General features: G+C 31.9%; 2 protein-coding genes across 4 annotated transcripts; one reads left to right on the top strand and one right to left on the bottom strand.

Moving 5' to 3' along the window:
• The first annotated feature begins 7,904 nt into the window (after positions 1-7,904).
• Positions 7,905-10,107, top strand: LOC140978643 (uncharacterized). Its single transcript, XM_073443839.1, has 3 exons — positions 7,905-8,240; positions 9,142-9,215; positions 9,778-10,107. The coding sequence occupies exons 1-3, from the start codon at positions 7,995-7,997 to the stop codon at positions 9,854-9,856; spliced, it is 399 nt and encodes a 132-aa protein (XP_073299940.1). The 5' UTR covers positions 7,905-7,994; the 3' UTR covers positions 9,857-10,107.
• A 440-nt stretch (positions 10,108-10,547) lies between these two features.
• On the bottom strand, positions 10,548-14,417 carry LOC140979398 (phosphate transporter PHO1 homolog 3-like). 3 transcript variants are annotated; one of them, XM_073444778.1, is made up of 13 exons: positions 14,223-14,417; positions 13,840-14,174; positions 13,404-13,760; positions 13,260-13,308; positions 13,082-13,153; positions 12,853-12,982; positions 12,628-12,748; positions 12,240-12,498; positions 12,036-12,140; positions 11,754-11,948; positions 11,378-11,656; positions 11,135-11,271; positions 10,548-10,731 (listed from the first exon to the last, which is right to left on the bottom strand). In XM_073444778.1, the coding sequence occupies exons 1-13, from the start codon at positions 14,415-14,417 to the stop codon at positions 10,632-10,634; spliced, it is 2,334 nt and encodes a 777-aa protein (XP_073300879.1). In that variant the 3' UTR covers positions 10,548-10,631. The 3 variants fall into 3 exon arrangements, with proteins under 3 accessions (XP_073300879.1, XP_073300878.1, XP_073300880.1); XM_073444777.1 differs by having other exon boundaries at positions 13,404-13,764; positions 13,844-14,417; XM_073444779.1 differs by having other exon boundaries at positions 13,404-13,735; positions 13,932-14,417.
• Between the last annotated feature and the right edge of the window lie 1,740 nt (positions 14,418-16,157).

Below are 16,157 nucleotides of genomic sequence, written 5' to 3'. Positions count from 1 at the left end.
TTATTGTTATATATTAGTCTCTTATTCATGTATTATATATACCGAAAGTTATAAATGTTGTCAAGTATTTATTGAGCTATATATTTGTAAACACTAAATTAAGATAATCACTTTAAAGTGGGTAATATCAAACTGACATTTACATGGCACTATAATTCAATATTATGATAATATTCATATATAATAAATCAAGATAATCACTTTAAATTCTTGGTAATACAAAATTAATATTTAAATTGTACCAAAAATTTGATGTAACATATAACATCAATAAATCAAAATTCTCATATGTAAGTAGGATATATAAAAACGATTAAATAAAAGAAACAAAATATAAAATAAATAATAAATAGTGATTAAATAATATTACTTTATTATCATACCAAGAGCTTCATATTTTCATCTCGACTTTGGAATATTAGCTACTCATGATAGAAATGAAGAACTTGAAATATATATTTACTATTTAGCATGATAATTGAATTTAAGTGAAGAAATTTAGAGAAAATAAATAGAAAAAATATAAACTCAAAGTTTAGTTCATAAAATAAGGGATGATTTCCTTCATCAAAATACACTCCTATTTATAGGCCAATTTGGAGAGACAAAAGAAAATAAATTATTATTTTGTACATATAATTTGTGCAATTTTTCTCCATAAATGGCCCAAACATTTATTCATTTTGTATTACATCTTTGACAATATTTCCAACGGATTTGATTTTTCCACATAAAATAAATATTCTTCATAATTGAGTTTTCTAAATGTTGGTAAATATCATATTGGTTTACTGAGTATTTTGACAAATATGGTCAAAATACTCAAGCTTGATAAAATTATAATTTCATTGGTACTACTTTTACTTGTTGCTCATTTTGACATCAATTGTAAGAAGAATTTTATCTCAAGATTAACATCAACATTTTGTACGTTGAGATAAACATTATACAAGTTTAAGAATCATCTCATTCTCATTTTTCTATCCAAAATTACTCTTGTTTTACCTAACATGTAAAAATAACAAAAATAATATAATTATACAACACGTACTTTTTAATATACAAATTATTATAAAACATAAAAATTATAATGTTTAATGAACTTTAAACTATAAAATATTATACAAAATATTTAATAAATATACATTTTTTTAATATTAATCACACCCCCAACCAGCTTATTGTTAGTCCCTAGAAATTTAAGCGTTAATAAAAAAAACAACACATTGATTAATCTAAATAGAAATGCAAATAATAACTCTCTAGGTTTAATGAATGTCAAAGTTATATAAAAATTACTATAATTATAACTTATTAAATAAAGTGAGTTGATCAATTCAAATTATATTTTCAGGTAATTAAATATACATAGCTTTTAGAAAATTTCTAGCAAGAGAATGGTTTAAGAAATGCAGATAGACAAACAAGCCAAATTAATCAAAAGATAGGAAATTCATTAGTTCAAATTCTAGTCATTCTTATTTTTTCTTAATCTTCCTTTGAGTTTTCTTAACAAAATCAAATTTAGGTTACGTTCTTTGACCACATATTTATTTAATTTGCACAATATCTTTCTTTGCCTCTCTTTTTTTGTTTTTTATTTTTTTTATGTGAGAGAAATGGGTTGTAACATATATTCTCAAAATGACATTGATCTTTGACATTTTTTCATGATATATTAATTTTTTCAAAATAAAAACTCAAAATTTAAATAATAGATAGCACCTCTCTTGATCAATAAAAGCTCGAAAGCTTTTTTCTCAATCATCTCCACTCACTCACAAAATATGCGTAAGTTTAAAATTTAAGACATTCTTATAAGATATATCTCTGGCCATATACTTTGATCTTTAATGATTGATCTTATCACAATGTTAATCACTCAAAAAATTTCATAAATTATATTTTTATAAAGATTAAGATATTGAAATTGACTTTAATAAAATAAAAATTTAACATCCCCAGAAAGATTAATATATTTTCTAATTTAAATTTTCAAACATATAATGCATAATAAAAACAATAAGCATTATTTTTATTTTATTATTTTCTTTTTTAAAAAACCTAACATTCCCCCCTCAACTTGAATATGATATTTTTCCATCTCAAATAATTTTCTAAAGATTGTTCTATCATTAAATAATTAGATTTTTGCTATAAATCTTCAAATTATCATACGCGTCATTTCTGAGTTCATCAAGTTCAAGAAGTTGCAATTTGCGAAAAATTTGGCATCATCCATGCTTGAATTTAAAGTTTTGATTGTCCAATAAACTTTATGTTTTAATTCCACATGCAAATGACAATGATTTTCATAAACTAACCTATAAGGAGACATATTCCACAATGTTTTAAAAGTTATCCGGTATGCCCAAAGTGTACCATTAAGTTGTAGAGACCAATCTCTTTTATTCGAGTTAACAGTTTTTTCCAAAATTATTTTTATCGCCCTGTTGGATGGTTCAACTTGTCTATTTGTTTAAGGATGGTAAGGAGTAGTAACTTTGTGAGTAATACCATATTTTTCATTAATGAAGTAAATGATTTAATAACTAAGTGAGTTCTCCCATCACATATAATGGCTCGATGAATTCCAAATTCACTAAACTTTCAAAATTTTGATAACTATTTTACTATCATTTGTTCGACATTGAATTGTCTCTATCTATTTGGAAACATAATCAACTTCAACTAAATTATAAAAGTATCCAAATGATGGTGGAAAACGTCTCATAAAATCAATTCCCCAACAGTCAAATATTTTATTTTCAATGATAGGATTCAAAGACATCATGTTTTTTTTTGAAATCGCACCCAATTTTTACAGATCTTGCAGATTTCATGAATGTCTTAAAAATAAAGTGGGCCAACGAAATCCACACAACAAGATTTTTGCAGTAGTTTTTTTGAAGACAAATGTCATCCACATGCCTCTGAATGACAAATTTTAATAACAGTACTTACCTCATTGTCGGGTATGCAACGCCGAAAATTATCTAGACAATACTTGAACAGATACGAATCCTTCCAATAAAATTTTTTTACCTCATCCAAAAATTTTCTTTTATCTTGATAATTTTATTGCGGTGACATTTTTTTGTCACAAGAAAAATTACTATGTTAGCAAACCGATGTGTAGTAGCGACGGAAAATAATTGTTTATCAAAAAAATTATCATTGATTAGTGTGATTTCACAAGATGATCCTGTTACTAGTCTCGATAAGTGAACAACTACAACATTCTCGGTTCTTTTTTTATCTTTTACAGAAATTTCGAATTCTTGAAGCAACAAAATCCATTAGATCAGTAATGGCTTCGCATCTTATTTGGTCAAAAATATCTACAAAGAGAATGATCAGTAAACATAATTGTGATTAAACCAATCAAATAAAAATGAAATTTATCTAATGCAAATATAACAGTAAGTACGTAATTCTTTTTCAGTTGTGAAATAATTTATTTGAGCATTGTTTAAAATTCTACTTGCATAATATATTACATAAGACTTATTGTTTTTTCTTTGATCCAATACTGTTGTTATGGTGCCAAGTTTTAGTACTTAGTAGAGCACATATATCTATTTCATAGGGAGTGAAATTTAATTATCACGATTAAAATAATCAGACTTTATTTAGAAAATTCAATAGAATGTTTGTTATTAATTATGAACTAAAATTAATGAAAGCTCGCAAACGATTTAAATTCAACGAGAATAAGAATCTAGATGACGATTTCACTTGGTCTTCACTATAATAAATTATCATTGACATCTTTATTTATAATTTCAACCCGTTTACTACCCGAGAATTCTCAACTATTCATACTCTTTTTCCCAAGTGGTGCGTATGAATCAATTATCTAAAGTCGATTTCAATATCTCTATTAAAAATCAAATAATAAATAATTTCAATAGCACAATAATTCTTTTAATGGATTCGTTAGAGTTATAGGTCTTCCGAACTCTATAAACACCAATGATATATTTTCCTACGGTTCTATTCAAAATCCCCTCTCTCGAGTGAGAGATCTCAAATAAATATGACAATCAAACTAGTGATCAAGTAATTCAAAGCAATAAGATCCGTAAAAATATACATAAACAAAGAAGTAATTCTCATGTATAAATCAACCATTCATAAATAAATATTCGACCAAGCTTTGAATTAAAACCGAAAAACTAAATTCATGTTCGTTAACATCACTGATAGACTAAAATTAATTAAGTAGAAGGGAAGAATAATCGAATCAGACTTGCGACTCTTTCCCCGGTAGATGCGCTCTTCGTCTTCGATCTCGCTATCTTTCTCGTTCTCTAGATTTTTGTGTGTGATTGTGGCTCCCCTTTTTTTTGTGCTAGGGTTTCAATATTTATATACGTGTCCAAGTTCCTAGGGCCCACGAAAAAGCTCGTACATGTTTACGTTGCGTGGGTGTGCAACTGGCGTTGTTTTTTGTTTTTCTGTGCGCATGCGGCTGCGCAGGATTGCGCATGGCCGGACACAAGCTTTTGGCCTCTGGGCAAACCTCCTACGCTTGCTGGGGCACGGGTTTCCGCATGCCCATACACAAGCTTCTTTTTTTTTTCTTGCACGCGTCTGCTTCTATCCTAGATTTCCTCGTTGGTAGCAAGTTAGGCACTCATGCTTGACTCATGCAAATGACATAAACCACTACTAAACGCATAAATCCGCTTGATATTAGTAAACTGACATGCTCATAATAATTTGTATTTTTGTTGTCATATTTCTCATTGTTGCAACTTCCGACATACTTAGTTGATACATTTTCGTGTTATTTTGTTGTATGAGGAATTTTTTGCTCTTGGGATAAATATGGGCTAAAAATGTGCCTCTATATCACAATTAAAGTTTTCGATATGAACTTTGTGGAGGACTTGAAGCAGAAAAAATTCGAAAGTGGATTTTCCACAAGACATGATCACGCCTTGTGATTATTCTTCAGCTGTCTGCACAACTGAATCTGAAATTCGAAAATTGTAAAGATAATGCCAGATTTTAGACTCCTAATTATGGTGTTTGATTTGTGAAAAATATTTGGAGAGAGATTTCGTTATTGAGAGAAATAAATATAAGATATAATTTTATTTCTATACTCCCTTTTGGTATCTTTTTTGTAAACTAGGGTTTCTTTAGTTGATGAGTTTTTTACCTTGGACCCATTAGTAAAACAATCTACACGTACAAAGGAAAAATAGGAGGCGCACACAATTGAAGCATATTTCAACCATTATTCACGTGAAGAGTAAGGAGGAGGGCTAAAGGGTTTTTTTCTCTCAATTTCTCAAGAACACTAATTTGCATCTCTTTTATTTATTTATCTATTTTTTTCATGGATATTATAAACCGATCCATGCTTGGCTAAAGTTTTATTTTTGATTCAAGGGATAATTCTGTTACTTCAATTTTTATCACTGTGAGATTTTGTGCTTAATTTAATATTCTTGTTTGTTTCAAGTATTTGTTGATTTATATTTAATTATATGAAATTTGTTGTCAATTACTCTGAAAATTTAATTTTATATATAATTTTCTACTGCTATCCATGAATTCAGTAATCTGTAATTTTCATGAACGATTAGTACACGAGTAGCAATAGCATATTTAATCTAAACAAATCAACAAAACTCGATCTATCAATTGCAGCTATCTCGGTTGTTATATTTTAAGATTCAATGTTTTCACAAAATGAAAATGCTATTTTAATTAATATAGAAAGCTATCGTGCCCAGTTAGTTATTATAAGTTTTGACTGGATGCTGAGTTTGGTCAATTAAATTTGAAAAACAAAAGGATTTTAGCGGTTATCTCTATAACCCTAAGGTTAATTGCTTGGAAATACATTAATAAATCAAATGTTAACCGATGAGCATTGATATAATCGAATAGAAGAAACTCATTGAATCAAAATTTGCTCATATTGAATTCTTCATTTAATTTCATTTACTTTGATTGATTAAATTATCATTTTAAATTTTATTATTTCTCCTAGCTTACTATTTTTAATCTTAGTATTATATTTAGTTCATATCACAAAACCCCCCATTTTATTTGTTTTTATTCTCGAAAGAAATAAATCTCTCGTTTCCTATGGATTCGACTTTACTTACCATTACACTAGTTATATTTGGAAGTCGGAATTTAAGTTTGGTGACTAAACGTTATCACACCAATGAGGTAACACAATCTACTGAAAAATCTTTTAGAATTAATTATTTTCTCATTTTAATCAATCAAGTTTTTCTTCACTATAAACTTGGTTTGAACAATTTCAAGAATATGAAAAAATATTGGGTTTTTGTTTAATTCGGAGATGTTAAAGTGTGTTGATGATGATAGTTTGTTGAGATCTTATGAAAATATTGAAAGAACATTGAAATATAATGACAGCTATGATATTGATGGACAAGACGATTTATTTATGGAGTTGATGATAGTTGATATATTGAATCATTTTAACAAAATGGACGGTTGTTATCCACAAGCTTAATATAAATTATATTATATTAATAAAATATTAAACCTCGCAAATTATCAAATAAATAATTTCGGTTTGAAAAAGAGTTTGAACATGTTCGAGTTCGATAATATTGAATAAATTTTAAATATTTATCGAGTCAATTCGAAAAAATATTCTTTTNTATTATATTTAACTCATGTGCTGGGGTGGGAGAAATTGTTTTTTGGATCGAAATTGCAAAATTACGTATTTCTATACGCCGCCGTTTAGGGATGTAAATGAACCAAACCGTTCGCGAGCTATTCGAAGCTCGGCTCGATAAAAAGCTCGTTTGAGTTTGTTTGTTAATCACATCAAACCAAGCTCAAGCTCGATTTTGAGCCCGAAAATTTAATCAAACCAAGCTCAAGCCTAAGGATATTCGGTTCGTGAGATCGCAAACATGTTCGATAATAGGCTCGCGAGCTCGGCTCGTTTAGGTGGCTCGTAAGCTCGAGCTCGAGTCGTTTAGGTGGCTCGTAAGCTTGAGCTTGGCTCATTTGTTGAGTTGACAAATAAAAATATTGGTACTAATGTCAATGGAAGGAATTGAATATAAGACATATTTGAAAAAATGATGGATTCACACCATTTAGTCACAATTACATTTTTAATCTTATTTGCATATCATTATACTAAAATGTTCTTTAAAATACAATAAATAAAATAAATTAACAGAAATACATCAACTTATTCTTTTTCCCTAAAAATTTACATAACCAAGTCATATACAAGTTGAGTAACTTTACTATTAGTTGGTGAAGGTTAATTAAAAATTTTACATGCTAAATTAATATGCCATTTGACATTAATCAATAATTTAAGTTAATTATGTCAAATTCATTTCATAATGATGTGCTGTCTTCGATCTACTATATTTAATGAATATTCTAGATGATTTTGGTGATACCAGTAGATAATGAATATTCTAGATGTATGATTTTGGAATGTTCAATAATATACTGATTTATGTTTTTTAGCTCTTATTTGTGTCGTTTTGGTTATTTATGAATGAATTTACATTTTTATGTCTGATTTAAAATTAGTTTATGGATATATTTAATTTTTAACAAGCTCGATTCAAACTAAAACTCGAGCTCAATTCTATGCTTATCGAGCTCGAGAACGAGACGAACTCAAGCCAGGCTTGTTAAACGTGATAAACAAGCTATTAATGAATCAAACTCGAGCCTGGCTTGATTAACATGTTAAACGAACTTTTAACGAGCCGAGCTCGAGCTTTTCTCGAGCTCAGTAATTTCAATACAAACCGAGCTCGAGCCTGATAATAGAAGCTCGAATCGAGCTCGAGCTCAAACAGTCTTAAACAAACCAAGTTCAAGCATGATACTGTTTGGTTTAGTTTGGATAGTTTACGTCCATACCGCCGTTCTATTCGTGCTTCTTCTCTCTTTAAATTTCTCTCTCTACGACCCATATAACAGCGGCGCGTAGCCTTCACTTGCGTTGATAACAAATGTCCTCGCTAAAAACTGCTGGAGTTCAAGCGGGTTGTGCTTTAGCAAGTGTCCGCCGGTGGGCGCACACAGTGGCTAAACCACCGCCTTTGGGAGCCGCCATCACCCACTTGATCAGCCCCACGTCGCCGCCATTGGTTTTTCCCGAAAATATAGACGACAATGTCAAGAGTGGAGCTGAAGAATTGCTTAATTTACCTTTGTTCGCTGGGTCTATGGAACTCATGGCTGTCCCCAAAAAGAAGGTTGATTTCTTGATTGTTTATGCGTGTAGATTTAACATATCCCGTGCTTTCGAATTGTTAACTTCAATTTATAGTTTTGCAAGCTCATTTCTCGTGTATGATCTGTCCTATGTTAGGGTTAGGGTTTATTAAAGAAATTCGTTATTGATATTCACTACGGTAAATTCATCACTATACAACGGTTATTGTGTAAACTATCTAGAGGAAGGTGATTTTTTTTGTATATTTTGGTATCCGAAGACTGCAGTGCTCTCCAAAGCTCGGGCATTTATGAACTGTTCCAACGTATGGTGTTTTTATGCAATCTCTTTTTGGGTGTTTTTGTTATGTTTTGTTATGAGAATTGGAGAAGATCATTTTGAACAACAAAATGTTGACAAAATTTCCAAACGCAATTACGAAGTCATTTTGCCTTCTGTCTTTGTTATTCCACTGCCAGCTTTTCCTTCTGATTTTTTGATCAATATAGTTAAGAATATGTGATAAATTTGAGACCTTGCATTCATCAATCTAATGCGAATCGCAATAGCTTGCTTTAGTCGAGGAATTATTTCTCCCCGGAAGCCCCTCCCTGTTGCCAAACTTTTTCTTGTGCTAATGCAACTAAATCTTGAAGGGTTTGTGTTATTTTTCTAAATATAGTTTACTCCAGAATTGTTTCTTGTCTGTTAGAATATATATTTTGATGTGGACCGGTTTCTATTCTGAAATGGTATGAAAGTGGGCACTGAAATTTAAGTTGCGGATTCTGTTTCACGCCATTATTTATTTTGGGTTTCTGATCCTTCACTAGAATTACTTTCAGAGCCCCTAAATTGAAAATTGTCATCGGTGACCGAAAATTATTCAATTGTGATCATTTTGGATTATTTGTTTACTATTAGTGAAAAGCATCTTGCAGGTTTCTCGACATAAGAGAGGCATAAGAAATGGACCAAAAGCTTTGAAACCTGTTCCAGTTATAGTTCGTTGCAGGTAAGTTATGTTTTTGTTGATGTTGTAGGTCGTAAAAGCTCGAGCCCATGGGAGATTGAACAACCAATTACTGTATGTTTAATACACCCCCTCATGTGTAAGTTGGAGCGGAGTGTATTAGTGCAACTTGGTTGGTTATTAACGCACAAAGGCCATCAAGACCTACTTCATGAAATATGTCTTGCACTCACTGATCTTGAACTTTTGATTTCCTTGCTGTGATATCATGTTGAATCGACTTTCCTCTAAAGATCGAGCTTATGGGAGTCTGTACAATCAATTGTTTATATTTAATATGTTTCAGTTACCCAAAATGAAACGTGGGAAATTAATGGTACGAGAAATCTAAAAATTATGATGGATTTCAAATTCACTTAATAATATAAGCAATTGAAATTCATTCTACTTTGTGTAGCTAATTTGTAAATAAATAAGTTATGGATTTAAGATTTCATCTATTGTTTCATTGTTAACAATAAAAATATAATCGAAATTCAAGAATTTCAAATCTAAACATCCAAATGCAACCTAAGTTCTTTGTGAAATTTATGTATCTTGGCAGGGTTTGTGGTCGGGTCAAGCTACCGCACTTCTTTTGTTGCAGCGGGATGAAGCCAAATCCTGGTGACCAATGTGACTGAGCCTGTTTTCGTGTCCTGTCATCTTTCTTACCTGATCAGAGCGGAATCCGGCATACGGGCTTTAGTCATGCTGGAAATTAGATCTATTGAGCAGGTTCTCGATTGAATTGTAACTCTTTGGGACCTTGTGGTGGCTAAGCGCCTCTCTTTTTTTCTTTTTTAGAGTGAAATTTTGAAGGAATTTTCATTTTAAAGATATCTGATTTTTGAAGCCATAGCCACATAGAGTTGGTATTGGGGTCATCGGACTTTGCCCTCTCTTTCTCAATTTCTGTGTGTTTATGTAACAAAAAAAAAAGTGGTGTTGTGTTAACACACTATATCTATATATGGAGGGAAAAAAATCTATTTGAAAGCCAATTTTTTATATAAACAAAAAAAAGTGGTGTTGTGTTAACACACTTTTTANTTAAATTTTTAAATTTAAAATAGTCTCTTCTTCATTATTCCAATTTTCTGGACTCCATTATTTATTTTGCTTCACTAATTTGTCCACAATTTTCTTTGGAAAAATTTATTCGTCTATTTTCGGTCTCGCAAATCTGATAACTCGGAACCAAAATTTAGAAATAAATAATGTTTATAGCACAAGAAATTACATAGTCTCGTGATACTTCAATAATAATACAAACATTGATCAACTTCTGGATTGGAAAGGTAGATTGTCACTCTATTCCGTCAGCTGTTTCCGATCCGTAATAGTCTGGTCGTTCTTGCTACTCATTGCCTCCTAGCAGCAGAATCTAAACTTCTAATCATTCCTACTCGTGTGATTCTATTCGTCTTTATCCTCATCTTCGTCGTAATTGAAAGGTAATGGAACTGAATTGAATGCACGAAATTTGCCAACGTTGTTAAGATGTTCATTCTCCAGCCTGCAAATCAAAGAAAAATACGAACACCAGACAACTTCAGTACTGTTCTTTAAGTGGAAAGTTGATTTAGAAGCTCATTTCGAAAGAGAATGAGAACAAACGATTAAGGAACTCTCTATTTCATAAAGTACATGATTATTAGAATGGGGTACAAATTAAAATCATAACAGAACATGTTAAAGAGTAGGCGTCCCGCTAGCCAACTTATGGTTTGGACTTCATTGAATCTTATGTAAAAACAATCTTTATTTTAATAAAATTTTACGGTTTTATTTATCAATAGTTGTTTTTACATGATATATACTATATTTGAATTTTAATTAATGAACGTCAAAACAAAAAAAAAATTAAACTTTCGTTGTTTCTTGGGTTGAAAAAATTATAGTACTATAACATAACCTACCTGAAAAAGTTCCACATACAACGACGAACGATCTCTAAAATCGCGACTAGCGCAATCATCATCTGTGTATGAAAGGAAAAGATTTTGAAGTTGAGCACAGTTTGCATCCAAGCCAATCTTAACACAACATTCAACACCTGCAATAAGAGAAAATACACCCGTTAGCTCGAAGTCGTTTATATTTTTACACAGCTGGAATCCAGAGAATTAAGAACCCGGTAAAGCTCAATTCTTGAATCTTACTACTGCTACATAGTATACACTTTTGTGTGGAACGAGTAGCTTGTCTCTCAAGAACCGATTCTTAGAGTTTCGTTGGAAAAGTCCCCAGTCGAAAACGATGTCCCAATACGTGCTAACAATCGTTGCACCAATTGAAGTTATCCAGGCAACAATCTTCCAACTGTTTGCTCTACTGAGGGTGTATGCTGTTCTGGTAGAGACCGCAACAATGATTGAGAAATATTTCAACCCGTTGTAGCCTTGCATGATGTCTCCCTCATCGTATAGGCGACGTAGACACTGAGAAATCAAGAAACTCGTGTTAGATTTTATATAGCGCATAGCATATATAAAACATAGGGTTGATTCTATAACTCTATATGGTTGAATTATACACCTGAAGGAATCGCCACCAGAACGGTAGAGCGGCTATAATGTACGAGAACGTGTTGAAAATGTCGCTGTCGCCACAACTGTTTATCCTGTGTTTATAGTCTCCCCAACCGTAGTAACAGATATAAAACTCGAAACTTCTCAGTGCTTCAACCTGACTACTAATCTGGTCTGCTAATAAGAAGTCTGGTAGTGTAACCTGAAAGAAATTGTTAAAGAAATAGGCCGATTGATATCGTATACTAGTTTCAAGAATATATTGTCAAAAATATGATACCTTGCTTACCTTGTATAGGGGAGAAAATAGACAATGAAACAGGGAGACGAGCAGGAAGAAACGACTTGAACGGTAAATAATGTTGAAAGGGCATAGCATAATGACAACTAAAAGCTGCAATAAAAAGGGAAACATGATCAGATTGATTAAGGGCCATTAAAAGGTTGAATAAGTAAGACTCTTGTTGATTTGGAAGCGAGGTTTTTTTTTTACCCCTACGAGCCCGAGAGGAAGAAGCTCGGTTATGGCTTTATATTCTTTTGTGACTGGATTCATTTCCATGTCCAAATTAGCAAGTACACAAGCTAGAGTTAGCACACTTATACAGAAACCGACTAGTAAAATCTCATTGTATCCTAGTTCGGTTCCTTGCTTGAAGCCGAATATGAACGAGTAATTGACTCGGTACCGCCTCCAGAAGTATATGTTTCCAGCATACAACACAAGGTGGAGTACAATGAAGCCAAACAAACTGCAAAGAAAAGTTTTTTACTTTACCATAAACCGATGGAAATTTGCAAGAAAATTGTATAAATATTCTTTATAAGTTTGGTGCAGAATTTGAAATCAAGAAAATGGATAGCAGGATATAAGGGCTCACCTGTAAAGAGGAAACATGGTTTCCATGTAGAGAACCTTGCCTTCTTTATCGAGAATTTTACGTGTACGAATGATTAATATTAACGCTATTATAAGAGCAAATGTGCAGCCTACAAGAAATCCTGCAATTTTATGAAACAAAAGGAATGTGAGTTACAATCCAAAATCACCATAAAATTTTCATTTCCGAAAGTATAAAGTACTTCATGATTCAACGTCACATTACCCATCGAGAATGTCACTATATGCTTTTCTCTTTTGGACTTTGGTCTCAGAATATTTATCCCTTTACTACGATTCGAATTCGTGAAATGCTTGATGAAAATAACTTCGACCCGTTCCATCAATTTGTTGACCTAGGGGTTTCAAAGAAAACCCATCTCAAATTTCACATTTCTTATATGTTTTTAGAGAATCAACGACTCTAATTAATGAAAATGATGAATAAAGCTTACCTTATCTGAGCTTCCGAGGTAGGAATTGTCGACCATTTTCATATACAATTTGGATGCATTTCTTGAAGCAGTCTAACAAACATAGAACAAGCTCAGATGTATCAGTATTTATGTTCGACTCCTTTAGTTGACATGCATAATAAAACTAAAAGAAATTAATTCTTGACTGATGATATACCTTGTCGTATTTCTTCATGATCTTTGAAAATGCCAAAATATTGAGAAAACTGTTACATATATGAAGTTCATAAGTTAATCTTTCATTTGAAAACCAATAGTGATTAAAGGTAAATTTAGAACATGTATTCATTATCTAATCTACCTGTAGCTTTTTAGAAGCCTCAGCTTGTTGTAGAATTCGACGAAAGCCTTCTTAAGCTGTGCTTCTGCTTTCCTCAAATTATCCTTACTAAACTTTAAGTCAGTCTGATTAGGAATGTTGAGAAATCCTTTAATAGTCGAACGAGGGGTTCCTTGTGGTGTGTTGAACTTTACATATTGCAGTATCTCTAAAGGTGCCGGCCTGTTAGCTCTAGCACCATTTTGTGTATCTTCTTGAATCTGTGAGTTTGTCGATATCCTTTTCATCTCCTTGTTGTCTTTACAATCACCATGACTCGATTCATCGGAGAGCCCTCCGCTTCTTGAACTTTCCTCGTCTTCTACATCCATTGGAACCCTTTCTGCATAAAAAATAATCAAACATTTCTGTTTAAGTACCATGCATAGGAGATATTTATAACACGGGGATAATAAACTTACTGCTAGCTCGAACTGCAGATGGAGCAGTAGCAAACAATTCAGCTCTAGAAGCTGCAACATCCGAAGCGAGCTGCCTAGTCTCCTCCACGCTGTTCGTCCATCCTTCCGGATGCTCCACCTTAACTCGGAAAGCAACTAAAGCCTCCATTTGCTTATTCAAGACACCAGCCTCATCCACCACTTCCTTCATCTTTTCCTTGTAAAACTTCAACACCTTATTGAATTCGTCGTCCAATCTCTTGAAATACACCAGCTCGTATTCTCCCCCTTCATCATGCACATTGAGAAACGTCGTCTCCGCAGAATCACCGAACGCATTAACAAGAATGACCTGGTTTTCGATATCCGGGGGGCTGTGGTTTCGAGGGTAATTATGCACCATATGTGTCAGGCCACTGAAGGCCCGATAAAGGGTGGCGTTTCTTTTCAGGCCATGCGGCCTGTGTGGGGCGGGACGGTTCCTGTGCTTGAAGAGATGGATCTCTTTCAGCAAAGATTTCAGCGACCCATAGTTCATGTATGCTTCTTGCCATTCCGGCACCATCTGCGATGCTAATTCTTTACCAAACTTCATCTTCTATTCAAAAAAAAAAAATGGTTAATATCTTCGTTATATGATCTGGAAATTAGATTTTCGCTACCACCAAAAGATTGAGTAATAATTTCAATGGGGATGTTCGGAAGAACAGATTTTCATACACAAAATTAAGTAATAAACGAGTTAAATCTAGACCTTCGTGTTGTGCATGCATGGGATATCTCTATATATATAGAAACACTCACAGGAAATGAAGAAGCTCTGAAGCATCCTTGTTTGACTACTTTAACTTGATTATCCAGAAGATCGTCAACAGAAGATCGGAAATATTATATTTTTATTTCATGAAAACTTTGATCTAGATGAGTTGTATGAACAATTCAAAAGTTTCCAAATATTTAATAGCACGCACTGTTTTAGTTGAAATTTGACCGTCCTTTGGTTGACGTTACGGTCTTTCAAGTCTTTCGACATCACATCCCACGTATATGGCTTCTTTCTTTTTTTTTCAATCATAATATTGTATTTTTCTCCAACTTTTATCAATCAAATATGTGTTTTTCTTTATCAAACTAACATGAAAAATAAGGGGTTTTATCATAATATTTTATTTGAAGTTTGAAAGTAAAAAAAAATAGTTTAAATGTTATTTTTGTTGTGATTGTGTTGTGTTGTTAAATTATTAACTTATTTTTGAATCTTGATTATTGTTTTATCTAGTTTTATCTTTGTATGATTTGAACTATATTTTATATTTGAAGATTTTATATTTTTGTTGTTTTCAAATAAATTTGAATATATGCTCTAATATTTTTAATTAAAAAAATCATAAACCGACCGCAACCTCCTGAAACCGCTCAAAATCGTAAGACTAATTCTACATGTAAAACCCCGATTGTTTTTAAAAAAATGCTAACCAACCGCATATGGCAATTCGATTTGAATTATTTGCCACTTCTTGCCACTGGTAGAGGCTACAATTCATGTAAAATAATGATATTATAATTGTAAATTTTATCAATATTATTGTAACTATCTATTATTGTAGTTATTAGTATTATTTTCAATTTTACTATCTAATTTTAGTTTTTGAAGTGAATAAATATCAATTTAGAAGTTTAGACTTATTATTTATTTTATGATTGTAAAATTTGAAGTTTACACTTATTAATAAGTATGGGTGATCACGGTGAGGTTTGAGTGTTTTTTTGTTAAATTCAAACCGAATTGTTGGATAATTTTAGTTTCAATGATTTAACAAAAGGTTTCTGTTAAAAGAAGAATTATTATAAGCTTAGCCGAACAGAATTCATAAGGAAAATCGATTATTCATGATTTAATGTTTTCAGAGCCGAACTTACCTTAAAAACTAACTAATGTAAAGTGTAGATGATGGAATATAAATGATTCGAGGGCCACTTCAACAACAACGATGTACGATTTGTCAGAAAGGACGATGACATGACACAATGACCTCCTTATTTGGGAATAACTATCATATTAAAATTGTCGACCGTTGGAATCAAAGCCTATAAATAGATCAGTTTGTTGAACTTTCAAACTCTACATTATTTTCTAAATTATCAAGTATTATCAATTTTTTGAGAGCCTAACTGAATACTGATCAATAAATTCTTCAGCACACACAATGATTTATTTCTGATCAATTTTTGCTTAGTATTTTGGTTCGAAATACTATAATTGACAGTAAGAGTATTACTAATAACTTGTTTTAAGTCTGTGAGCTGCTCTAGGATTTTCAGTTGGCAAGAGATA

This window comes from Primulina huaijiensis, chromosome 6, assembly GCF_012295235.1.
Source record: "Primulina huaijiensis isolate GDHJ02 chromosome 6, ASM1229523v2, whole genome shotgun sequence".
NCBI lineage: Eukaryota > Viridiplantae > Streptophyta > Magnoliopsida > Lamiales > Gesneriaceae > Primulina > Primulina huaijiensis.
Note: the sequence above shows the minus strand (reverse complement) of the source record. Positions and strands in the feature narration are given on the sequence as shown.